Genomic DNA, 27,947 nt, shown 5'->3' on the forward strand with positions numbered 1-27,947 from the left:
GAGCGTGAGCGCCGCGGTGCGAGGAGTGGAGCGGGTGGATTTTGAATTGAGCGATGGGCAGGTTTTATAATGGATCAGAACAGCTTTCCGGTAACACTTTTTCAAACACATAAATGTTTATGCTCCGAAGGTCTTCAGGCAATAATGCCGATGTGTTTAATTATACAATTTCAGGAAAACAGTATTTTATTTTTTTACCCCCGTCATTATTTTTGCTGTTGAGTGGCCGTATCCGAGCGGATCACGGAGCACCCGTTGTACAAATGAAGGCTAGCGCTGAGCGAGCGGAGAGCGGCGTGGGGATCAAACGCGAGCGAATGAACGAGCGGGACAAAAGCGGTCGAGAGCGAAGAGCGTATTTCCCGGCCGCTCCACGACGCTCACATGCTCTGACTGCCAACCCCAATTCTCACTTCCAAATTTTAAGAATCAACTCATATCATTTTTCAATATTTTAATCTTGAACCCTGTTGGTTTTCTTCTCTTCCCCCAGACATGTCTGTTAATGAGGCAACAGCATGAGGCGGCTGCCCTCAATGCGGTGCAGAGAATGGAGTGGCAGCTCAAGGTGCAGGAGCTGGACCCTGCAGGGCACAAGTCCCTCTGTGTCAATGAGGTGCCCTCCTTCTATGTGCCAATGGTCGACGTCAATGATGACTTTGTCCTGTTGCCGGCATGACACACCCGTTCTTATAGAGAGATAGAGAGCAAACTACTCGTGCATCACTTCTTCTCAAAAAGACTTCGTTGAATAGAACGAATGGAAAGGGCTAGCGAGTTTGAAAGAATACTTTAGCGAGACAAAACTATATATTATATAGAAAAACAAAAGTAAAGAAAAAAAAACTTGCTTACAGTTCCCTTCCGTGAGAAGAGGAAGCAGAAATCTTTTTATCGGGGGGGGAAAAGAAAATACACACAACTTGCACTTTCGTCCTCGGAAGTTTTTATGCTTTTGTTTGATCAGAGTAGGAGAGCAAAAAAACAGCTTTTTGCTTTGGAGCTCTGATGGCGGGACACAGCTCCCCAGTGCTCAGTTAATGAGAGAGGGGGATAGAGTTCTATTTTCTGCATTTGTTTTTTGGTCCCCGCTTTAACAGACCCACCACAATACCGCAAGGTGGGAGCACCAGAGAGGAGCTCTCCCGCTGGTGTGGTGCCTGTCCTGAGGGAGGACTGAGGAGAAGCCTCCCCCCTATAGACCCAGAGCTCCTGGTGGGCCTGGAGAACTAGACAGAGCTCGGTCCTGACTCCTGACCCAGAGTACAGGGACAGAACCTAGGTGTATCACGTGGGATATCCTCGATGTATCCCTATAACAGGATGGCTTGGACAGATCGACCAAGCTGTTAGATCCAGCCTCTGATGGTTGGGGGGCTTTCTGACCTTAAAACCAGAGAAAGCCCCCATTCCGTTCACACTGCTCCATACAAAAGTGCTGCAGTGCCCCGGCAGCACACTGGACTACAGCATAGGGTTTACAATGTGTGTGGGTGTGTGTGTGTGTGTACATCAGTGCCCAGCATCGTGAGAGGAAAGACTGTTTGTGCAGCCTCTCAGCCTGGCTAGATGGAGGAGGTTAAGGAGTGGATTTCTGAGGACAGACCGGAGTGTTCCTCAGCCACCTTCAGTGCTCCAACACACTCACGAAATGGCCACGGACTGCAAAAACATCACGGGAAACAAAACTCAACAAATGTTGCGCTTCAAAGAGACATTTACAATTATGGTGGTTCAGAGAGAGGAGAGAAATATTCTTCTTTTTTGTCTATTTTACTTTACTTGGGCATTTCATTGTTTCTGAGGAAGTGACTTGAAACACTACAGAGCCAATATTAGTTTAATGGAAAAACAAAAAAAACAAAAGAAAATAGAAAAAGAAAAAGAAAAAAAAAAGTTGTATTCCGTAAATTATGTACAGTTTTTATATTCGTTAACCAATGTATACTTGCTGCCTTCTAGATAATTTATTTTGCCACACATTACTGCACAGTTGTAAATAACTTATGTACTGTAACATCACTCAGTTAAGTGTAAAGAAAAAATAAATGAAAGAAAAATTATCTTTGTATGTATAGTTCACTTTTGGGCAGCACTTTCCCCCCTCATACCCATGGGCCAAAATGTGTACACGATTCTGTCAGTATTTGAAAGACTCCAGTGCACAGTTGTATGATCCCATCTCTAGATTCTGTCCAGGGTTGGTCAATGCACTTCACCTGGGCTTGGATCACCACACCACACCCTAGCTAAGTTGATCGAGAACTCTTCTGGATTAAACAGGGCCTCCCAGGGGGCCAATCGCCGTATAGTCCTTCAGATGTAGCAGAATGGTTATTATGGATTTATTTAAAGAATAGACAGAGCTTTATTATTCATTGCTTTACTACACAATTATATCTGAAAAAATTCAAACCAAGAAAATGCCTTTTTACAGTGGAAAAAAATTATAAGTTACTCAATGTCAGGCAAAGTCATATTTAAATATATCTGGGTGGGATGAGTGAGAGAGATGTCATTCACAAGAAAAAAAAACATCAAATTTGCTTTTTCAAATTCATTTTCCCAGTCTTTTATTTTGTACATTGGACTGAATTTACTTTTGGTCTTTACAAATGTCTTTGTCTGAAACCGGTCACAGGTCATTCTGTCAGCTTTCTGCTAGTCCTATTGCTTTAGGCAACAGTCCAGATTCATGTATTCAACATGCTGGCTATTAGCTGGCTTATGACATGAATTGGACTGATATCTGAAGGATAGTGACTGCAATGGAAAGGCTTCATTCCAGAGTTTTTATAGTGTGTTTGTGTTTTGTACCAGTTTGTCAGGCCGTATATCCAATATTGGAGAACAGCTGATTGTCTAGGTGCTGTTCTGCCTTTACTCACTGGATGGCACCAAAGTAATGTCCTCTGTGTCAGAAAATGCCAGAACCTGATTGCCCCTTTGAGTTAAATTTGTTTTCACATGTTAAAAATCTGAATAGCACATTTTAAAAATTATCATTTTAGAATTATGTTGAACCCTCCCAGGATAGATCTGTTTAATTAAAAAAGATAGGCTCATATCCATTTCGCTGCATCACCAGGCAGATTCTTGTCACTTCAGCCTTCCAAGTTCTATCAGGACTTAGAATCTGGAAGGGGTTTGGCTATGGCTAGTGTTGTCAGGGATATCGAGACGTCTAAGTTGAAGTTGTTTCCTCATGAAGCTCTGTTGTGTGGTGGCAGTTGCCATAATCATGACCTTGTCACGCGGCAGTTAAGAAACTTTAATCTCAGTATGAACCAAAAAAAGTGGACACATTAAACAGTAGAGGGGAAAGGATTAGCCTGTGCTAAAGTGTTGGGTAGATGTTTTCCTCTTCTTCTTTTTTTATCCCATTGAAAGGTTGATTTGTGATGATGACTTGTATTCTTTCTGTATTTTTTAGTGCGCCCTGGTTTTAAATAGCTTTCCTGACCTATCACATAGGCTCCCTGTCTGTGTGTGAGAGCTGCTCATGTATCCTGATGGCAATATTCGCTGTTATTTACACACCGTCAGCATTGCTGTGTATGGTATGTCTAGTTAAGTGCAATGGTCGTTGCTATTCCACTGTGCAGGCAAGTTGGCTAGTAATAGAGTCCTGGATATTTTTTTGAAAGACAAATACACAGTTTATTATACAGAGATAGCACATAGCCAGAAGTTTGATTTCAAAGCCCTGTTTATTTTTATTTTTTATTCTTTTGGGAGAAGGGTGTTTTTGTCCACAAAATCCTTTGGTATTTTAGCTCAATGTATGTAGTGTTTAAAGTCATCTTGTTTGTCTTGGGAATTGTTTGTTTTGTCTTTTAAATTGTCTTTTTGTTTATCTTCGTGTATGAAGCATAAACACCAGTGGCATGTCAATCACTTTGCTTATGGATCAGCAGAATGTATAGCGTTACTATGCCCCGACCGACCGCACCCTCACTATTGTTTACAAGACATCAAGTGTGTTTCAGTTTCATGTGTCACATTTTAACAGTTTGAGCCCTGCCTTGTTTTTAACTTCTGTTTTTTATCTATTTTTTTTCTTCTTCTTTGAACCAGAAAGGCTTGAAATTGTGTTGGCTGACAGACGCCATCACACATCCATCCATGTTGGCTCTCCAGTATGCAGTTTGTAAATATTCACTTAACATAAAAAGTGATCACTGGTTAAATTAAAATCATATTAGTTTCCTGCCCACCCACCGCAGTCCTCAGATGCACAGTAAAGCACTTGGCCATGCTCATCCAGATGATATTACCCTCAGTCAGCAACATGTTACCTCTACTCTACTCACATTCACTCAGTTTATTTTTTACTTGTTTTTTTGCTTGATTTTCTTACTGGACACAAACATAATTTGACCCCCGCCCCCCTCCCCAAATCACGATTTCAAGCCTTTTCCCCCCTTAGTTTTCTTTTGTTTTATTAAACCCGGTCTGTAGCTGTTTCTTTGTTCCTTTTTTAGAATGGAAAATGACTAATAAAAGCATGGAGAACTACTCTTTAAATGGTGAGAAATAACCTATTTATTATCTTTTTTTTCTGACACCTGTGGTATGTTTTGAGTTGAAGTTGGTCTCCGCTGTGTAAATTTTCCTCCTGTAATGCGTGAAAGAGACATTCTGTACATAGCTTTGTAAATAAACCTCCCAGGACGTTTTGCACCCTTCTCTTTGTACTAGTCTAAAAACTTGCGTAGAATGTGGGGTTCTAACAGCAACGAGACAAGTGCGCTCGCTGCAGGTGATTATGATGTAACAATGTAACTTTTTTATTTGTACAATGTAGTTTAATTATGTACATATTGTTGGAGCAGCTATTGGGGGGGTTGGGGGTTATGGGGGGGGGTTGTTGATGCTATCGTCAGTGCTGTAAAAGGATCCAGTACTTTCACCTCTAGCTGTTGTTGATTTCCTGCAAAAATAAATGCGAGAAACTGAAAAATGAGGATGGAGAAAAAAAAAGACTAAACTGAAAAGTTAAAATTCAAAATTGTTATTTTCTACAGTTGCATGTACAGAGAGCGCGAGAACTGCTGTTGTTCCTCAGAGATTATGTTCGTTAATAAAACTTTGAAATATTACCCCTGGTTTTAGTATTATTTCTTTGCCTTGTTTCTGTGTGTGGTTTTAGGAATGTGGTTTACATTTCTCAAGCTGAGTCGAGGTCTACCTACAATCCTGAATCTGGCTTTTTCTACTAATGTTGTGTTCACAGTCCACACAGGCAGATGCAAAGATACAAAGATTCACTGCATATTTGTCGCTTTGTATCTGAAGTTGAAGCCAGTTCAATTTAGTTGTAGCTTTGTATCTTCATGTCGTTGGCTTCCATTGACAAGGAATGGTAGACTATCTTTGTATCTGCCTGTGTGAGCGCAGCACAACAGTTTCATGGACTCAATATCTAAACAACATGATATCAATCAATGGGACCTCCTGAAGTCTTGGATCCAGCCTGACCACCAGCAGTGTTTGCTTTGGTTGACTCACAGTCACATTACAAATGGTGACTTATACAAAGGTCCCCTCTCTTGCACTCACTAAAGTGAGGCTACGGATTATCTTATGTTATGGTATCTTATAAACAAAAAACATAATGTAGGCTATACTTCATTTAGATGTCATTCTCCAAGAATATAGGACTATTCGCTTCTTTCAAGTGATCACGGGACATAAGTACTTAGTGAGCCAGCTGACTCGTTCACGTTCATGCTTTATGGTTTGAAAATTGCAAGAAAGATGAAATGGTTGATTAGCTATCTGCCATATAGCTTCTCTTATTCAGTACCTACATGGCTGTTACTAATAGCTACACGAGGAGGTCTTGGAGAAGAAGAGAGCATACATAAAATAATTATCACAACCTTCTATTGACCAATTTCCACTGTACCAGACAGAAAATGTGCTAATAATACCAGCACATACTCAGTTTTTACAAAGCCGCTAACTCCTGTTGTCTCACGTCGGTTGTCTCTTATCGATCGGCTGAATTGTGATTACATTAAAACTCAGACAATTTGTGCCATCCTGAATTCTTATCTCCTACATTATTGTCCAACAAAATAATGTCTTCTTATGGCCAGGGCTTAAAGTTCTCAGTCCTGGGGACTGATTTCAGTCCTGAGGATTTCATAGGGGTCATTTAATGAGATCACTGCAGATTTGCAAAAAATCTTTTTCAGTCTTGGGATTTTTTGGGGCTTTAAGCCCTGCCTTATGGCACTTCTGGTGGGAAACGTGTGTAGATCGTATATCCGATACCGCATGAAAGTATAGTAGGCCTATATAACCAAAATCAGTACTACGGTATGTGTACTTTTAATACTTCAACCAATTAATAACGATCCTCTCATTCCTTATGTCTAATCTAGTCAAGGGAGGTTGTTTTAGATTACCCTTTTCCATTTTGTTGTAGAGTGGTATGCCAAATGCCACTTTTGGAGCTCGCCCTCTCTATACTTTGCCTGTCCTGAGCCTACTATGATGCAGACCTGTGTCCACACCCCAAACAGGATGCTAAAAACCCTGTGGCGAAGGTGTTCACCGTAGAGATGGCACAAGCAGGAAGTGGCTGACATATTGTGATGAACATCATGCTATTTTTGTTTTTGTTTTTTATGCTTGGCCTTCAGCAAGGCAACTGACTCCAGCATTTAGTTTTAGTTTTTTATGCTTGGCCTTCAGCAAGGCAACTGACTCCAGCATTTAGTTTTTTATGCTTGGCCTTCAGCAAGGCAACTGACTCCAGCATTTAGTTTTTTATGCTTGGCCTTCAGCAAGGCAACTGACTCCAGCATTTAGTTTTTTATGCTTGGCCTTCAGCAAGGCAACTGACTCCAGCATTTAGTTTTTTATTCTTGGCCTTCAGCAAGGCAACTGACTCCAGCATTTAGTTTTTTATGCTTGGCCTTCAGCAAGGCAACTGACTCCAGCATTTAGTTTTTATGCTTGGCCTTCAGCAAGGCAACTGACTCCAATTTTACAATTTACAATTTAGGCATTTAGCAGACGCTCTTAATCCAGAGCGACTTACATTTAAGCAAGAACAAAAGCATGGGAATACATCACATAAAAGCATTTATCATGAAACATGCGTAAGCATTTAGTTTTTTATGCTTGGCCTTCAGCAAGGCAACTGACTCCAGCATTTAGTTTTTTATGCTTGGCCTTCAGCAAGGCAACTGACTCCAGCATTTCCGTGACAGGAATGTCATACTGGAGATGTGCACCACGGAACGGAAGAGCGTGGAAAAAAAGCATGACTCACAGAAATTGTGCCAAAGGTTATTTTTTTAAACTGCTCAAAAGCTGACCTCATCAACCTACATGGGGGCATGACAGCTGAGAGCACACAGAGATCAGGTCAAGAGGTGTCAGGTTTGGGAACGGGTCACGGAGGTCAATAGAGTTATATAGGGAAGAGGTCTAAGGTCCTCTACAGACAGGGGGAGAATGAGGCTGGCAGGCTGTGTATACCTTGGATGACGATCATGAACCTTTTATTTTTGAGGGGCGCTAATTTATTTCTGGGCCCTATATACAGCTTTTGTCCCCACACGTCTCATATTTGCCATTGACAATGAAAGGAGAAATTAGGTCATATGTGCCTCAAATATGCCACAAATATGAATATTTGTGGCATTTCAGTGGCATTTAAATGCCATTGACAATGAAGGGAAAATGTACGTCACATGTAGAAGAGCAAATCGGCTAACCAATCACTTAAATTCAGTTTGTTTATGAAATGATGTATGATGATGTATATCTTTTTCATTTTATAGAAAATATGATGCATGCTTGCAGTGCATCACAGTAATATGATTGAGAAGAGAAAAACATAATTGCATGTGTCAACCAGATCAAGAGGCAGCGATTATTATCAGAAAAACCTTGCCAATCTTGGAATAAATTCCATACCAAGAAATGTCTTAACAAATGTGCTTGTAAAGTTACCCATTTAAAAAAGGTTGAAACTCAACCACCCTAGGGGTAGGAGGAGCTGTGACAGCTGCTGAAAGTTTGGGTAAAAAAAATGTTTAATTCTGCATTAAGTATGAGGCGTCAAACTATTGATTGATTAGTAGCCATCAGGGCATAAAAATCACAAACAAATACACCATAGCTTACATAGACAGTGGTTCAGGGGTAGAGTGGCCGGTAGAACGACTGGATGGCAGTTCGATCCCGGGTTCCACCGGAGTTAGTGTCGAAGTGTCCTTGAGCAAGACGCTAAACCCCTAGTGCCTTGAATAGTTTCCTCTGCCATCTGTGTGTGAATGGATGACTGTAATGCACAATCTATGTAAAGCGTCTTGGATAAAAGAGCTATATAAATGCACCATTTACAATACAATACAACACCTCTTACAGAGAGCAGGTAGAGGGGTTGTTAATTCCTTCCATTAGTTTCATTTCGAAATTCATACAACCTCGTAAAGAATATGAACAAAGCCAATATTCAAGCTAAAAATCAGAACAGTCTGAAGTGAGTGGTGCTGTACTGTACGTGTGGGTTAAAGGGGTATCGCAAGAGATAGCCCTTAGTCTTTTCGGAGTCAGTGTAAATATTATGTTGACGTTTTACAGGGCTAGTATATAATCTATCTTGAGATATGGTATGTTCAGCTGGTTTGGCAACCTAACTGTACAGATCTCAAATTACTAGGCTAGCAAATATGGCTGGGAAGATCGTCATGGGGGTGCCCTTCCCCCCCCCCCCCCCCTGAAATTTGACCATTTGCATGTATTGAACCGTAAGTAAGAGGTACTACCTTCTGGCAGGAAATAGGACTCCACAGTGCTTGCTTAATCAGAGTTTGCTAAATGGCAGCAACCACAACTGACTAGATGCACTTTATTGACTAGTTGCACTTTATCAAGTGTGCAATATCTCTGTTTTTTATGTTGGTGTGTTTCATCATGGTGTTTTCCTTTTTCTCTTCTGTTATGTGTGTCTTCTGTGACTCTGTCTCCAAGAAAAAAATCTCCTAAGGGAGACAAATAAAGACAACCTTGAACCTTGGATGACTTATTTGCGATTAACTAAATAAATCATGCAATTAATCACAATTAAAATATTTAATCGTTGGACAGCACTAAATAGTTGTGCAGTAGGTCCACCACCACACATCTCTCAAGGTATCTCTCTGCAATTTCAGGTTGTGTGTGTGTGTGTGTGTGTGTGTGTGTGTGTGTGTGTGTGTGTGTGTGTGTGTGTGTGTGTGTGTGTGTGTGTGTGTGTGTGTGTGTGTGTGTGTGTGTGTGTGTGTGTGTGTGTGTGTGTGTGTGTGTGAGAGAGAGAGAGAGAGAGAGAGATTCAGCTAGGCTTGCTTGGCTCCTCAGTCCTTGAAACCTTGGGGTAATGATACCCACTGCACACTAAATGAAGTGGAAACCGAGCTACACTTCCTAACCATCTGTCCATTGTACCAAGACATCAGAGACACATACTTCCCACAGATTACAACCACACACGGAGATTTTGAAAACATGACCAATGACAAAAAACTCCCATATCTGCTGGGCGAAGTACAACAATGTGCAAACACAGCAGCAAGATTTGTGAGTTGCTGTGATAGGAGAAGGATATCAAACGGAACACAACCACCGTAAAGACTAATCATTGTGTATATGCCTGCACTATACCTGCATCGAGTGATCTTGGTACATAGAAGTTGATCTATTGAAGAATCTGACAAAGTACATAATTTTTGTTTTTGTTTTGATTGTATTGCTGTACTGTTCTTTCTGCTTTGGCAATGTAAACGTATGTTTTCTCATGCCAATAAAGCCCTTTGAATTGAATTGAATTGATATCTATTGGCTATGACCCTATTTGTTGGATGACGGCATGACGCACATTAAAATTTGTACCATGACGCACAGCGGGGTCTCCCACTGGCATGGATATGACCCCATACTCTCACCCCTCACTCAAGTCCAAGTAAGTGTGTTAGTGTTAGTAAGCAACAGATGACAGTGGGAAGTTCAAGTTGGGACGTGGGACCCCAGAGTCTGACTGGGAGGGATGAAAGGGTCGAACCCAGATCATGTATTCAATGTGTCTCCACCCACTTTTGCCTTACCTGCTGCGCTTAGACTCCAGAGAGAGAGAGACGAACCAGTTGTTGCAGTTGCACGACGCAACTCACTCACAATGGACTATGAGACGAAGATTTACCCTCACGTGGGTGGATATGGACGATATAACAGAATCGTAGTAATATTCAGCTGGTTTCCGAACTTTGCGGTAATGCTGAATCTTTTCTGCGATGTATTTTACACTTTGATGCCAGACTCTTACCACTGCAAACCCGACCCGCAGCTCCTCCCGTCTACTTTCCTCCTCAGCAACCTAACCAGACAGGGATATCTTAATTTTACTATACCGTGGGTAAACGGTACTGGTTTAAGCCACTGTGAACTTTTCAAGTACTCAACAAATGCGTCAATTCTTTCGGAAAACGTCCCTAAAGAGAGGGTGTCCTGCACAAAGGGATGGGAGTACTCCCACGCGGCTGGACTTCAAAGCAACTATGTGACAGAGGTAACAAAATGTCTGGAAATGGAATTGATTGTTGTGTGGACGTGGCTGAAGTTTCAACACACAAGGGTTAACGTATTGTCATCAGTCACACGCTTATGATAGCAAACACATTGGCTGTGCTCAACAAAACAAAACAAAACAACCTTCATGTTGTTAACCCTTTCTCTAGTCTGGTTTTGTCAACACATTATGTAAAACGGGTTTACTGGTCTGCCAAAAAGTCATACCAGTTCAGTTCTGGTTCTGTATAATTTAATTAGTTCACCCGCTGTTGTTATTCTGATCTCGCACTCTGATTAAGAGCGTCTGCTTTAAAATGCCTAAATTGTAAACTGTTGGAGCCTACGTGATAATGAAATTGGCAGTCTGTAACGTTCATCCAATATTTACTCAGGTTAAACAGCCAAAACCTCCCAGCCTTGTTGATGCTTATAGCTTTCCCCCCACACTCTAATCTGCAGTTCCATTTCCCAACAAGTAGACAGGAAAGCTTTAAAGGTATATTCAGTGATTTCACTTAATTCAAATATCACTTATTTTTTTGTTTTGTTGTGATAATCCTCCCTACTATAGAGTGTGCTGGCCATATAAGGAGTTCCTCCCTGTCCCCAGTTAACCCCTGGGGGTCAAAAAACCTTAGATTTCGTTTTTGACTCTCTATCCTGATTGGACGAAAGGCTGGGTCCCACAGCCAAAAACGAAACCTAAGGTTTTTTGAGTGAAATCACTGAATATACCTTTAATGAATACTTGCCATGACGCTTTGTAAAGCTTTTGTTTTGTTGCCTACTTTTCTGGATCTGAGATCTTTGTGATCTCATTTCAGTCTTGAGACTGAGTCCAATAAATTGTAAGATTGTAGGCTACATTGATAAACATTGGATTGATTGACTATCGTAGGCTAGCCCCTCTCGGAACCCTACATAAAGCTTTTCTGAAATTTTGATGAGTTGCACTGGGTCGAACAAATGTCAGAAACTTCAGTAGCATTGGGTTCTGCTTGGAGGGCTAATCGTAGGCATAAATAGGTAGCCATGGTTCACATCACCATGACAGTCATGTTTCAGGGTAGCCCCACAAGTCAGAACCCAATGGTACTGAAGTTTCTGACATTTTTGAGACCCAGTAGCCATGGGGTCCTATTCCACCTTTACCCTGCCACCTGGTACGCGGACATAAATAAACATAAATACCGTGGATACGTTGTTTCTGCGCCGTTTGAGGGCTTCTGTTCGTGTGAGTTATTCTGAATGTGTGAACTATAAGTACCTATAAATACCGCTGCGAATTCTCCTATTCGCCATTAAGTATTTTTAATCTTTGTTTGACCGATTTGGTCGCTTTGATTCTTCTCTTCCTACCTTGTTTATTGACACCTCATTGTACCGCCTATCTGGCTAGCTAGTGGCTATAGCTATGACAGAGCAGATCAGAAGCAGGAACGTAGCCACGCACAAGCCAACCGCACAGCGGGAGGCGGTACAATAAACGGTAAATAAACAAGGAAGGAAGAGAGGAATCAAAACTTCCAAATCGGTCAAACATAGATTAAAAATACTTAACGGCTTCTGCGGCACAGGATAATTTGCAGCGGTGTTCACACATTCAGAAGCCCTCAAACGAACAGAAGCCCTCAAACAGCGCAGAAATCACGTTACCGAAGGTATTTATGTCCGCGTTCCATCATTTCCATACAAAAACACATCACCGCACAGGGACCCTACGGGTCAGCCCGGTTCGGTTCGGATTGGGCTGACCCAGGGGGTTCCGAGAGGGGCTAGTTTCAGGGCTAAATAATAGGATACCTTGACCAAACAAGGCCCAGAAGATGCGTTTAGTCTGGTGCGACCTTAGAGTATATATTAATATGTATACTCTAAGGGTGCCACTCCATATTGTATAGCCTATGTAAAGCTAATCTTGTTTATTTTACTTGCTGTATGTTTCAACAGACTTATGTCAGTCAGGATCCATCCCACTCTGCAAACACTGACAAAGGATTTTGGTAGCAAAAAAACACATCTCAGAGCAAACAACTACTAATATTCTCATGTAATTTATGGGGTTAACTTTACAGCTGTTAAAACTTTAAATCGTTATTTTATTGTATTTTGAAGTCTTACACCGGCATCTGCATCACATTGGGCATGCTTGAGATATAATACAGAGGGAGATTGTATAACTCCAGATAAATTATTATTGCACTTCAGCATGTTTCATGACATTGAGGGCCCATGCCTCAACTTGTTTGTTAGGGCCTGGATTGAGGAGTGTTTGTGTCCATGTGTTGTGATGCTAGGAAGTCCCATGCCCACCCCCTTCCTGTGAACTTGATCATGTCCTTCCACCCTTCTCCATGACGTATGTGTGCATGTACACAGTACTGTACAAGGACAAAAGTACAGACTCTTGCCATTTTAGAGCACAACTGATGCTAGCTTTTTGGGTCTAGAGACCGGCTAGAGTCTAGACCACAGATTACTGGTGTTTTGACCGAAAAAGTGTAACATTTTCTAACCAATCTGAAAAACACGAAACAGTCTCTATTTTAACATTTAACCTATTAAGCAAAAAGGAATACAAATGAACACAACTTTTTGATAGATCCAAAATAAAAACGTAAATGTTTTGTGAGCTTGTAGATGGGCAATATTTACAAAATGTTTGAAAACATTTTTGTATAATGACGACATGCCCAGATTAGGGATGCCAGGCTAATTGGAACACATCAGATGCATAATAGCGATGCTAGGCTAAAAAAAGTATAATAATGATGCCTATCAGGCCCTAATTTTGATGCTCAAAAGCATGAACCAGGCAAGGCAGGCAACGCAAGCAAGGCAAATTAGGCAAGCTAATAGATGGTATGTTTTCATGAGTTCACACGAGATGATGATGCCATAGCTCTTTGAACATGGTACAGTATGAGGATATGGTGGACAAGAAAAAACCTAGAAGAGAAGACAAGAGAAGAAGTAGAACAGGTTTTGGTATGAAGCAGTTATAGTGCTGCCGTTTGTGTCGGTTTGTTCTAATGTAATAATACTGTCAGCAGACACTGTAATTCAATCAGGGGGGACATGATCTACATTCCTCGAGTCACAAAAGTGTGTGTGTGTGTGTGTAATTCTCGGAAAGTTATGTAGTCTGATTATGATGAATGCTTATGCAACACAGTGCAGTTTAAGATTAATTTAATTCATTTCTTTTAACGTTGTAAAGTCTAAAATTACATCGACGCAGTGTTTCAACCTGAAGTTCCTCAGCGTTGCCATGATCACACATTTTTACTTTAGCTCTGAAATTCATTGGACTGCCTCTCTGTGTCTTTCTTTCAGTGGAACCTAGTCTGCACCGACTACTGGAAGATCCCTTTGCAGCATATCTGCTTTATGACCGGGTGGATTCTGGGATACATCCTGCTAGGCTCACTGTGTGACTGGTAAATAATGACTGTGTTTGAGTTAGGTCAGATGATGATATGTAAATCCACCTTTTGTTTTTCATTTCATACATTAAAAGAAAATATATATAGTATTTCAAATGATTATAAATCAACAAAAACCCCACAACTTTTCATCAATTAAAAACCATTCTAGTAAGTTTCTTTAAGTATTTTTTTTTTTAAAGTAGTGAAATAGCAGATCACATAATGTGTGCAACAACTGGTCATCTACAAGCTCACAATGTGTTGCTTTGTGCAGCGTTGTGAGCTTGTAGATCTAGATGACCAGTTGTTGCACACATTATGTGACTTACGAATCATCCCTAACTTGTACTTGTGTCTTAAGGGTGGGTCGTCGCCGAGGTTTCCTCCTGTCTGTCAGTCTGTCCAGTCTGCTAGGAGCGGCGGTGTGCCTGTCCAACAGTGCTGTGGTGTTCCTCCTGCTGCGTCTTGCTCAGGGTGCCATGTTGGCCGGGATTTTTATCTCTGCATACATTTCCAGTAAGAATCTTTTTTAGTAGCCAATTATTTTTAATGTAGTTGTTATGCCAATGAACCCTCTCCTCTGTATAGAGGGTATGCGCGTGACATCATCATCAAACCCGGAAGTTATGCAGGAGTGGCAAAAAACTACTTTCTGGCCTTGACAGCCCATACATCCAAACAGAAAAGTCCTATATGATTGCATTAAACAACGTTAAACAATGTTAAACTCACTTTGCTTGTTACTTTGCCACTCGATTTTCCACTCGATGTGCAATTCACTTTAAGCATGCGCATACCCTCTATTGCTACTGGTGAAATAGCCAGTGAAGAGCTGGTCAGTGATGGGACCCCACCGGGAGAATGTAACTAGCCAGTGAAGAGCTGGTCAGTGATGAGCTGGTCAGTGAAGAGCTGGTCAGTGATGAGCTTGTCAATGAAGAGCTGGTCAGTGATGAGCTGGTCAGTGATGAGCAGGTCAGTGTAGAGCTGGTCAGTGAAGAGCTGGTCAGTGAAGAGCTGGTCAGTGAAGAGCTGGTCAGTGAAGAGCTGGTCAGTGAAGAGCTGGTCAGTGATGAGCCCCCAGCGGGAGAATGTAACTCCTCCATCCTACTTCTCTTATTCAACACTCCCTGCTGAAAGGTGCCCCCCCTACCCGTAAAAGTACATTCAGTGAGAAATATCACCTTCTCACCTGGCTTCTCTTGCCAAACACAAGCCAATTGTGTTGCATGCACCATGGTGGATTTCAACCCCTTACCCCTGGACTCTGCGGTGGTGCACCGGTACTTTAACCCTAATGTTACATTTAGTTTAGAATCGGAAATGGCAGAGCTTGTAGCTAGGCTATTTCCAGTGTGTGACATGATGGACAACCAAGTGTAAATCAGGTGTCCTGCTCAATCGGAGGCTTCGGAGCAGCTGGGTTGGAATAGCGAGCGTTTTGGTGAATTGCAGTGAATAGGAACAAGAAGCAACAAAGCCTCTTGTGTCTTATGAGATATGGAGAAAAATCCTGTTTGATCACGGGGGCTTAGGGCCAATTCATACTCCTATTTTAGAGCCGAATAAAAGTCGGTTCGGCTCTGTAGAGCCTACAATGTGACGTCATTTGAGGTTCGGGTGGGCGGGTGCTGTCCTAAAGTCGGCTCTTCGGTGCTGTTGAAAATTTCTGATGAGCCGAAATCATTTCGGCACTACAGCGGTAAAATAGGAGTATGAATCGGCCCTTACACCTCAGAGTGCTCCCAAGCTATTATTCTTTATTATTCTTTGACATTGTTTTATACGTAACATGTTCTGTCAATCAACTGAGGTTTGGGTTGTGCATATATTTTCTACTGAGCCTTTGGCACACTTTCAGAGGCTCATGTCTGTCACAGAATTGAGTAACCAGAAGACTACTCAGGTGTGTGTGTGTTGCTGAAAATGTTAACTTAACATTGTTAACAGGATTTCTATTTTGGATGAAACGAGGTGTATTTGCTCTCGCTAAAAAAGAAAATCTCTGGCAATGAGAATACAAATTTGTGGTGCCTTTTGATGAAGTCCCCCCCTTTGTCACATCTCATTCTACCTCGCCATCCTATCCATCTTAGGAAATGGCCCATTTTGCCCTAAGAAAAACAAATCCGCCCTGTCCTATCTTGTGTTTATTTAAGGACATCATAACAGTTGTAACTTGAACCATTCTACCAGTAATGTCTTTAATAAGTCATGATGAGGCATGCTTAAAGTGTCATTCAGTACAGAAGGTCACCAATAATCACTGAGAGGTGTTTGTGGAAGCTCACTGCTTTGAGCTAAAAACATGATTAAAGAGGGCAGAAACTTGCATAAATGCACAATACTTCAAGCCACAGCTAATTTATTTCAGCTCATGTTGAGGGGTTATCTTCATGAGGAGGTGTGCTTTCATCTCGTATGTTAACACAACAGTGAACATACTGTACTGTAATATCCAAAACAGACATAAAACAGCTACATTACACAGACGGCTCTTGTTCTACATCACTTCGTCCCCGACTTGAGATATGACTGATATGATAGAATCAGCCAGATAAATGGGTCTGATGTTTTGACGTAGACGTAAACGTAGATTTGTATTACAGTTTCTATTTGAGAATATGTAGTTGCATGCAAAAAAAAACACAACTTTCTGAAAAATAAGTAATTCTATTTTATATAATAATAAAATTGCATATATGATTTGACTTTAAAGGAGTGATGGTGGTGAAGGCCAGGGTTGGGGGAATGGCATACATCTTCACTGCTGATCGGTGTGAAGCGGAAGAATTTGGGACAATCCATTCAGTTACTTGTAGATTAAAATGAATCTTCTGAAATTGTACATGACGTGCGGAACAAGCTAGTACTAGGTACTGTTCTGTTAGGGAGTTCCCTATCTGTTTCTAATATGCATGTACATTCTCCACATTCCTGTGAGGTCATGAATTATTGAGACCAGATTTTGTTCTGTGGGGTAAGAGTCAAGAGAAAGATGCGGTGCTGCCTGGGTGTAAGGACTTGGGTCTGGGAGGAACAATTCTCAATTCCCCACAGCCTCTCCGTAGGGGGACAGGAACAATAGCAGGACAGAGGGCAGGGAAGTTAGCAGGAAGTGACCTATCTGCTTTTCTCCGTACCTCTTTTCAAGGTTCAAGGTTTCTTTATGTGCTATATCTGGTGTACGAGTACAGAAGAGTAAAGTTCTTTTGATCTGATTTCCTCGCAGCAGTGATGATAATAATAATAATAATTAATATATATATAACCACATCAAGGGCAAACAAAAAAGGGCTAACACTTTGGGGACATGAGGTGGAAGTTCCTAGGCATTTCACACAGTCTCAAACATGCAGCATGTCTCAGGAGGTAGAGTAGGTCGTCCAGTGATCCGTGGGTCGGCGGTTCGAACCCCGGCTTCTCTTGTCCACATGTCGAAGTCACCTTTTGCAAGACACTGAACACCACATTGCCTCCAATGACTCGGTCGGTGCTAGCTTGCCACCATTGGTGTGTACTGCCTCACCTCCCAATTTATGGACGAATGGACCAATGTAAAGCACCTTGAATGCTTAGAAAAGTGCTATAAAAATGTAATCCATACTTAGCCTAACTGTCAAACACAATCACCTACTTGACCACATTGAGCAAGGGTTACAGTGAACTAACTTAGTCTTGTGCAGCCTAGCCTAACTTGGTATTGTGTAGCCTTTTCTTTCGTGCTGTGCTACTCAAACACTAGCGGTTTATCAATCATTCTTTGTCAACATTCAAGTAGAACTACCAGGGGCCTATTTCATGAGACTGAATGATTAACTACCCAAAAGATATAGTCTACACTTAACCATAATGATATTGTACCATTGTGATATTTGGCCATAACTCCCCCTTCTGCAGCCTATATATTTTGGTTATTTGATTTTGTATAGGGCTTAAATTAGTCCTTTAATGGCAATATGCACCAATATGATGTTTTAATGCAGACCGATAAAAATAAGGCAACAAACCCATGATAATTGAATAAGTGTGGAACAAATAATTGGTTTGTGATCAGATTGACTGCTTAACAGTTTGACTGTTTTTTACGATTAACCCGCATTTTAATCAACCCCCCTTCACTGCCGAGATTGTTGTATTACCTTTAGAGCACACGCTGAATTATTTGGGCTTTTAATCCGCGAAAATCGAGCGAAAATAGCTCCCCCCGTTTGTTATGAACGATCGAACCACCCGCCATCTTGCTACACCGAGAAGAGGCAGCACAGGACCCGCCTCCATGAGGCGTTGAACCCAATGCGTTTGCATTGGCCTCAATTTCCCAGAAGCCCTAGCAGCTCACAGCATGTGACGATTTCCGGTTCATTGTCAACACGAAATGCACCTCCTCTCTTCCTAAGCGGCGAAAAAGAATTTTCTTTTTTTTGTTTACATTACGGCGGATTAAACACATAAAACAAAAGTCGCGTAAGTCTTTTATGGCAGCGACATTAACCTGGAGTAATCCATTCCCGGCACGGAAACTGTTAATGAACAGTAAAGACATCAGGATTAGGTTAAACCTGGCTGTTAGCCTGGTCCGGAGCAGGCTAAATCCACAGCATTAGTTTCCATGGTAACTAGTGTGGCATAGCTTTCATGAAACCGAATCAAGCCTCAACATATTCAGGTTAACTGGCTAAATTAATCTGGCAAAATTAACCATCTTTCATGAAACCGGTTAATCGCTGATCCAGGATATACTAAACCAGGATATCTGCTAAATCCCGGTTTAACCTTTAATCCAAGTTTCGTGAAACAGGCCCCAGAAGTACAACCCAGGTAAAATAATGTGTCATATAAATTATGATTATAGTCCACTTCCTCCTTAGTATGGATGGCTTTCACATTGCAGTCATCCGTATCCGAGACTTGATTGATTGCGATCCCGGGTACGGTTGGGCAATCCGATCCTGGGAACGGTACGCATCATTCACAGTCACACTACCACAACATCTGCAAAGTGTTCCCTGAGTGTGCACCCGGGACTATAGTGTGAATCTGCCCTGAAATACTCCCTGGTAGCTTTTTTCCGGTTCCCCAACCAAGATCTTAATATTTAATTTGGGGCATCTGGAAAGTTTGTTTTGGCATTTTCATCCCCCTCTAGTGGTCTTAATTACAGACAGCACGACAAAATGCATACAGCCTCATTACAGTAGTTTTGCATAATAAGGCATATGCTGATTTTACAATTGTCTGATTGGTTTTGGGTTGATTTAAAAAAGGCTGTGTCTCTATCCCTCGCATTCATTCTCTCTCGTCGTCCTCCTCCTGTCAGGGTTGGAGCTTTGTGACCCTCCTCATCGTCTGATGGTTGCCATGATCAGCGGCTTCTTTGCTGTGAGTGCAGAGCTGCTGTTGCCGGGCTTTGCCGTGATGTGTCGTGATTGGCCCATTCTCCAGGCTGTGGCTACGCTGCCTCTGCTCTTCCTGCTTCCCTATTGGTGGTGAGTCCATCGCGGTGCCATGTTTGGAATGTGCAGGGTAGGGCTTCACACATATCACACTATTACTGTATTCGTATCGCAAGAGGGCTGCTTACCTCATTATGTGCCCGGGTTTATAGTGATTTTTCACCTACCTTTGAAAAATCACAGAATATTTTCCGTCACTCAATTACGTGCACGAGTGCTCTCAAATGAAGCGCACGGATGTCACAGAATAGGGGGGGGGGGATCATGGTCTGTACGCAACTATCCGTTTGTAAGTTACAAGTTGTTGTCGAGAGAAGTTTTCCATTGGAGTGAATTAGAGTGAGGAGAGAGAGAAGACAGGACCCTGTGCATGTGACTGTTTTCTTCCTGTCACGTCATCAACGCCAATATTCTGTTATATCCTGAAGCCCCAGGATCTACTTATATAGGGCTTCTACAAAATAGACTGCAACAGGGTAAATGTTACACCAAATTGTGTTGCAATGTTCTGCTAATCTCTTCCTGAGTTATTGTTTATACAATGTACTGTAGGCTTTACTGACATTATGATGTGCTCCTCAGGTGTGCATCAGTGTACCCAGAGTCCCCTCGCTGGCTGTTGGCAACATCCCAGATCCAGGAAGCTAAGAGGAGCCTTCAGGATTTCTCAACCAGGAATGGAGTATGCCTGAGGGATGAGATCTGCCCTGGTGAAACTCTGCTCTCAGGTACGCATTTATACACACGCACACTCACCCTCGCGCCATTACTGGGTAAAGTAGACAGTGTAAAATCAATGGCCATAGTTGGGGCTTAATGTCATCTCGGACATGATCCACTCAATGTGGTGCTATGTACAGGAATAAGACTGCGGCACACTACTGCCAATATCACATGGTATAGTGTCCACTGTCATGTATTATAGCTTGATTGCTGCATCAATTATAAACGTATAATGACACATCATGATTTACTAGAGGGTCATCCCTATGTTCCCCAGGTTCTATGTTCCCTAGGTTCTATGTTCCCCAGGTTCTATGTTCCCCAGGTTCTATGTTCCCCAGGTTCTATGTTCCCTAGGTTCTATGTTCCCCACTTACGGTAGGGTTTAGGATTAGCGTTATAGGTTTCTGGTTTAAGGACTTCAGGGTTTTGTATTATACAATTGTATGTACAGAACAGTACAGAACAAAGAATGTTTGTCTTTGTTGAACAATTATGTTTTTGTTTATTTTATGCCAGTGTTATTTTTTTGTTGGACAACTTTAGTTTTTTTTCAACCAAGGTTCATGTTTTAGGTTGTTATTAGAGAAAGTAAAAGATGAGTGTTAATTTTGTTTAATTTGCTGCTTTCTTTCGTTTTAGGGATTTTAGCTGTTTTTGATAGGGGGGGGGGGGGGGCGGGGGCATTCGAGCATGGGGCTAAGTATGTATTATTTTACAACATTTTCTAGCGATTTTCTTTTAAATTATTTAATATAGTCCTACTAAACCCCAAGAAATTACATCTGGCCACAAAAGATCACGAGATCTACTGAATGTGTCAAACAGACATATTGAGCCTATGACACACAGTGTGGCTTCCCCCCCAGTAGGCTACCTTCACATTCAGTAGATCCTGTGATCTTTTGTGGCAGATGTAATTTCTTGGGGTCTAGTAGGACTATAGTAAATAATAAAAAAAGAAATCGCCATCATATTGTGTAAAAAAATACATATTTAGCCCCATGCTCGAATGCCCCCGCCCCCTGTCAAAAACCGCTAAAATCCCTAAAACGAAAGGAAGCAGCGAATGAAAAAATATTAACACTCATCTTTTACTTTCTCTAATAACAACCTAAAACATGAACCTTGGTTGAAAAAAACTAAATAGTCCTTTAATAGCAAAAAACTGGTTAAGAATGATGATAACAATAATGTCATAATGTGGAAGAATGGGTAGCTAGATCAAGCTGATTGGGATGGGTGTATATTAGTGTGAACATGTTGTGTTGTCGTCATTAAAGCCGTCTGTGGACCTGTTTGCTCCTACAGAGATGGACGCAGCGTATGGAGAAGACTGCCAGCCAGAGTACCACTCAGTCCTGGAACTGCGTCAGACACGTGTCATCTGGAAGAACTGCCTCATCCTCAGCTTCACAATGTGAGTTGCTCTATAGACGGCTTGTTTTAGCACTGTTCCCAGCTGACTTGCATTCAGGGCTGGGCTATGTGAATCAAATCACAATCATTTCAAACTTTTGCCTCGATTACAATTAATGAACGTAGCCATATCTACAAGCGTCACATCGCTATTTGCACAATCTTTGTGCAACAAAGATTGTTAGATTCTGAACTAGATAATCTAGATTCTAAACACTAAAGACAGATGCCAGCTTAATTTGTTAAAGTTTATTTTTGATTTACTGTTTTGACTGATTTCTTGGTTTACCCATGACCCTAGATGACTATTTCTATGCATTAGATTCATATTAACCTTGCTTACTGTAAATCGCTCTGGATTAAGCGCGCCTGCTGAAATGCCTAAATTGTGAATTAATTAGATAATAATCGACTAAACTATTAGATTGTTTTGTGTCGATTGGTTTATATATATATATATATATATATATATATATATATATATATATATCAATCTATCTATCACAGCCGTGTGAAGTGAGGGGCGCTCTTATCATTGTACATCATCATCTCATACTGGCCAATCAGAATGCCTGTTGCCACAAATATACTATATACTATATACTGTATATAATATAATACATCATATGGCGGACATTTGACCTAATTTCTCCTTTCATTGTCAATGGCAAATATTGAGACGTGTGGGGTCAAAAGCTGTAAATAGGAGGGGCTAGCGCCTCTCAAAAATCACACCCGTGTGAAGTGAGGGGCGCTCTAATCACTATACATCATCATACATCATCTCATGAACAACTGAATTGATGTGATTGGTTCGCCAATTCGCTTGTCTACTCTATGACGTAAATATGACGTAAATTTTCCCTTCATTGTCAACGGCATTTAATGTTTGCGTTGCCACAAATTGTGACGTGTGTGGACAAAAGCTGTATATGTAAAATAAATCACACTTGTGTGAAGTGAGTGGCGCTCTTACATCACATACATACATACGCATTCCTTGATCAGCCAATCAAATCATCACATTCCGTGCTACAAACGCATTCTGTGCTAGCGTCACTCAAAAATCTTCTTGAGTAATCGATTAACATACATGAGCTCGATTAAGTTGGTTATTGGATCGAATTCTTAGTTTATTTATTTTTGAGGGGCGCTAACACAAACTTCGCCCTACACAAACATTAAAGGCCATTGACAATGAATGGACAATTTTGAGACTTTAAACATTAAAGACGAAGGTGAGGAAGCAAATTCTGATTGGCCGGAATGAGATGATGATGTACGATGATAAGAGCGCCCCTCACTTCACATGATGGGTGTGGTTTTTAGTATATGTTTAGTTAATTGAAAGAGGTTTATCTGTTTATCTGGAGGCGGGGCTACAGTAAATGCATGTTTAATTGAGCGGAGAGAAGAGCTCCTCTACAGCTCCTCTACAGTGTGTGTGTGTGTGTGTGTGTGTGTGTGTGTGTGTGTGTGTGTAATATATATATATAAACTTTATATCCAGTCATTTGGGTCATGAACAATAAGTTGAAGGATCTAATTAAGTCTGATAATGATGTACCATGCACGTTCACATCATTTATATTACCATTTTTCAAACATTTTCTTTCTTTTAACATTTTAAATAGCCAAATGTTGAGGTGCCCAGATGTCCTATAGTGCCCACTGCCCACCTATCCTGTTTAGTTGCCAAAAAACAATGGGTTGTCTCAACCTTATGCAAGGTGCATAATAGACTACTGAAGGCTACATGCCTATAAGTGTCTTCCTCTGTTTGTTTTTTTACTTTAACACACTGCTATGCACCATGTGGCTGTAAAATCAAGCCCTGGCCTACAGTAATAATTTCAAGATATGAGTATTTGAATTGATTATAATTCAACAGATCTTCAAAAGCTGCTTCTATACTGTAAATTGAAGCATGGATTGGCACACACATTCAGTAAAGGCAACTTCGGGAAAACACCATTTACCACTTTTTCTCTTACACTGACTTTTATCCCTGTCTAGGACAGGGGTAGACCGATGCTAGGTTTACAAATCACATATTGGGACATGGTCTTTTTTTTGTTGCTTTAATCCTTGCATCAACCACTTGTTCTCTCAAGGTAGGATTTCATCCAGTTTACAGATGTGCTATCAAAACCGACCGCCTTCAGCTTATTCAGTAGACTTGAATTATTGATGGTGTCAAAACACCTTTTGGTAGACCATCACATTGTATCTTTACTGCACTAAATTAGACGCATAGAGTTACATTATTACCTAATGGGAGCATTGCCAGGTGGGTGCTGACATGATGGGGCCCCATTTTCACACGTGCGTGGCTCGGCGTGGGAGTCAGGTGACTGTGACTCCCACATCTATTTGTTGAAAGAAAGGTTGTCACCCTGTGCTAACTGATACCTTGTATGTCTGCCGCCCAGGTTCATAGGAACGGGCATCCAGTACTGCTTCACCAGAAACCTACACAGCTACTCCAGCAACTTCTATTTCACCTACTTCCTCCGGGTGCTGACCGGAGCTCTGGCCTGCATCTTCCTCTGCTTGTCTGTCAACCGTTTAGGCCGCCGCGGCATCCTGCTGCTCTCCGCCATCATCACTGGTCTCGCATCGCTGGTACTGTTGGCCCTGACTCAGTGTAGGTTACATCATCTTGCTACTCTATTCTACCTTGCCCTTACTGTATCCTACTCTATTCTACCTTGCCCTTACTGTATCCTACTCTATTCTACCTTGCCCTTACTGTATCCTACTCTTACCGTACCCTTCCCTGTCATCCTAAAGCCTTATTTATACTTTGTTGTACTATGGTGTGACGTCGCTTGTCGGATTTATGCTCATGTTGTGACCATAATTAAGCATATATTCTCAAAGTTCCTGTGTTTATGCAGTGCTTGTGGAACATTTGGCTACATGTCATGTGTCAGGATGAGTGGCAACTAACTGTGTGTGTGTGTGTGTGTGTGTGTGTGTGTGTGTGTGTGTGTGTGTGTGTGTGTGTGTGTGTGTGTGTGTGTGTGTGTGTGTGTGTGTGTGTGTGTGTGTGTGTGTGTGTGTGTGTGTGTGTGTGTGTGTGTGTGTGTGTGTGTGTGTGTGTGTGTGTGTGTGTGTCAGACCTACGTGGAGGCCTGGTATTGGTGCTGTCTGTCGTTGGCCTGCTGTCCTCGCAGGCCCTTGCGATGCTCAGTGCTTTCTTTGCCAGTGAGGTCATGCCCACTGTGGTTCGGTAAGTGCTCCTCTGTTTATCTCTATCCTGGACCTGTGCATCTGTTGTAGCTTTAGGATGGACTAAGACAGTGGTTCTCAAACGTTTTAATTTCAAGGACCCCATAACTCTGAGTGAATAAATGTACAATGTCAGAGTTACACACCTGAGGGTCTCTGGATCCCACTTTGAGAATCATTCTTTAGTCTATAAGGAAAAAATCTGCAGAGATAACAAAATGGCCAATCCCACACCTTGCCACTAGTACAACAATGTGGACACAGAGGTCTTTTGTCAACCTTTATTTTTTTTGGCATGAGTGGACATTTTTGAGGGGTGACAAGGAAGTTAACAGGTTGTCAAATATTGCGTGTATGTGAATAAACAGGCCGTTTTAGTCCACGCATAAGGTAAAATTTGAAAGTACGTTTAATTTTCTAATTGCCAAGTAACCTTTCATGTAATGCCCAGGTCTGTCTTGCACAAACTTAAAATTCCCATTGACAATGAATGGAGAATTTACGTCATATGTGTCTGCGTTTCTTTCATAAAAATTCACCGTAGGCCTAGACATGTTATGAGCTACTTTCTGTCAAGAAATTCTGTGCAGGTGATTCTTCACCTGCACAGAATGAGCATCACTGAATGAGTGGCCCTGCGTACTACCCGTTTCACATTTGCACATAATGCAGGAGGCAGCAGCACCATCTGTTAATAAAAACGAGTGCTTCCAAACTCCAACACTCCAGACTCATAGGAATGCGGCCAGCGGCCCAGGCCGTAGCGTAACGGTCTGGGCACCGGACTGGTAATCCAGTCGCAGTGTGCCGCGGGTTCGACTCCCGGACCCGACACGGCCTTTACTGCATGTCATCCCCCCATCTCTCTCCCGTTTCCTGTCAGCCTACTGTCTGTCCCTTCAAAAATCAATAAAAGGCGTAAGCCGCAAAAAAAATATCTTAAAAAAAAAAAAAGGAATGCGGCCAGGGTGAGCCGCCCCGCGTCCGAAATGGTTGAGAAAACCAACCAAACGCTATTTTCGTGCTCTGACAGAGCCAGCCAGGGACACACATACGTAGCTGTCTATAGGAGTGGTTGCACCACTCAAAAGAATCCCAGATTGTCGCAGATTCGCACAGCGTATTTGCAAATGCAAACCCCTAAACCCACGCGACACAGATACAGGAAATCTCAGACACCGAAGAAACATCCACTTACTGTAAGTTGTAGCTTGTACTGTACTTGTACAGTCAGGTACACAACATTTCTGCCAAACAACCTATGTACCTGACTCTCATTGAAGTGGATGAGGATGTTTCTCCTCTTTAGTGTTACTTATTATGTCCTGCACCTGATCGTTTGTGCATCAATGTAAAATCATGAGTGTGATTTAACTCTTGAGAAAAATTACAAATCAGGAGTTTTTGAGAGGAAAATTTCTGCTTAAAATTCAACCTGGCATCCATATTTTAGGCATGTCATAAGCGGAAAGTCTCCAGAATTTTAGAAAATGGCAGATCTACAAGCTCACAACACATCACCAAGCATGTATATCTGTAATTTATAGGGCCTTTTAAAGTTCTGTTTAAAAACTACTGCAGATTAAACATGGCAAGCTAGTAAGCCACACAGTTGCAGTACGTAGACATATCTATTACTGTAAATCTCATTGGAAAAAGGTTTCAGCTGACATCTTAGCTACAATGAGATTGAGCTAATTGATTTAGTCAATTGTAAAAATAAATGTTTGTGTGGAATCTGGATTCTGAAGTCTGAAGTTAATTGATAAAGATCCTTGATGGTGTTATGCCACCATCTACATGGGTTTCTGCCACCCTGCCTTCTGTGTCTTCTTGACACGTGTTCACTCGGCTTCCTCTCCACACAGAGGTGGCTGTCTAGGCCTGGTGCTGGCAGCAGGCTGTGTGGGCATGGCCGCCTCCTCCCTGATGGAGCTAACCCTAACCCTCTCCACACAGAGGTGGCTGTCTAGGCCTGGTGCTGGCAGCAGGCTGCGTGGGCATGGCCACCTCCTCCCTGATGGAGCTAACCCTAACCCTAACCCTCTCCACACAGAGGTGGCTGTCTAGGCCTGGTGCTTGCAGCAGGCTGCGTGGGCATGGCCGCCTCCTCCCTGATGGAGCTAACCCTAACCCTAACCCTCTCCACACAGAGGTGGCTGTCTAGGCCTGGTGCTGGCAGCAGGCTGCGTGGGCATGGCCGCCTCCTCCCTGATGGAGCTCCAGAACAACGGCGGCTACTTCCTCCACCACGTCATCTTCGCCTCGTTTGCTGTTCTCTCCGTGCTCTGCATCATGCTCCTCCCCGAGAGCAAACGGAAGCCCCTCCCAGACTCCCTGAAGGATGGCGAGAGGCAACGCCGCCCAGCTCTCTTCCTGTCCCAGGGTGATAGGGACAACCTGCCGCTTCTGTGCCCGCGGCCCCATGTATCGGAGTACAACCCCGACAACTACCACCGGCTAGTCTCCGCCACCAGGAAGATGTTGGCCAAAGATACAATGCCCTTCAAAATTGGCGCTGTGCCCGTGCACGCCCCTCTGCTGGCGGCCAACGGCGCACCGAGCAGAGAAGTGGGACCAGAGAATGGCCTGCTGAGAGAAGACGTGGCGTAACAGTGTGTGTCTCAGCCACTCTCGTTCGGGGACTTCGGACCCATCCTGTAGAGACCCAATTTATGTACCGGGCATATACCTCTACACGTTGTCGTCATCCAATACCTTTTCACCTAGTCACTCACCAGATTATCTGACGTGATGTGGTTTATTTCAGAATGACATGGTCAAGAAATATGTCAGTCAGAGTTATATTCAATAATTTTAACCTTTCCCCTTTTTGTTGTTGCATTTTTATGTTTGTTTTTTACTGAAGACATATATATATATATATATATATATATATATATATGTATGTATTATCTAATCTAATTTTGCACTGAAAAACAATTTGTTGACAGCTGTGTCGTTTTCTAGGTTTGTGTCATCTTTGGATAATGCACAGTGAAATCTGGAGCGTTATTCTTTTGTGCATTTTTAATGTGTCTGTGTGTTCTTGTTGCTGGTATATTCACTAGTGAATGAACACATTACTAACCACTACAATTTAGAGGTCATATACTGT

General features: G+C 42.0%; 2 protein-coding genes across 5 annotated transcripts in view; both read left to right on the forward strand.

Annotated features, from left to right (window-relative positions):
* Positions 1–5,061, forward strand: part of ankrd11 (ankyrin repeat domain 11) — a 194,890-nt gene extending 189,829 nt beyond the window's left edge. For all 4 annotated transcript variants that reach the window (XM_083792479.1, XM_083792481.1, XM_083792480.1 and 1 more), the window contains exon 14: positions 494–5,061. In XM_083792479.1, coding sequence (XP_083648605.1) covers positions 494–679 — 186 coding nt within the window. In that variant the 3' untranslated portion in view covers positions 680–5,061. The remainder of the gene's footprint in view (positions 1–493) is intronic.
* Positions 5,062–10,097: 5,036 nt separating this feature from the next.
* slc22a31 (solute carrier family 22 member 31) lies at positions 10,098–27,848 on the forward strand. Its single transcript, XM_083759643.1, has 9 exons — positions 10,098–10,567; positions 13,906–14,009; positions 14,359–14,513; positions 19,318–19,486; positions 20,036–20,181; positions 21,488–21,596; positions 24,028–24,242; positions 24,719–24,830; positions 26,983–27,848. Exons 1-9 carry the CDS (start codon positions 10,178–10,180, stop codon positions 27,440–27,442), a joined length of 1,860 nt encoding a protein of 619 aa, XP_083615769.1. The 5' UTR covers positions 10,098–10,177; the 3' UTR covers positions 27,443–27,848.
* Positions 27,849–27,947: the final 99 nt, after the last annotated feature.

Source organism: Protomyctophum parallelum, assembly GCF_964188405.1.
Source record: "Protomyctophum parallelum genome assembly, chromosome: 2".
Lineage (NCBI taxonomy): Eukaryota > Metazoa > Chordata > Actinopteri > Myctophiformes > Myctophidae > Protomyctophum > Protomyctophum parallelum.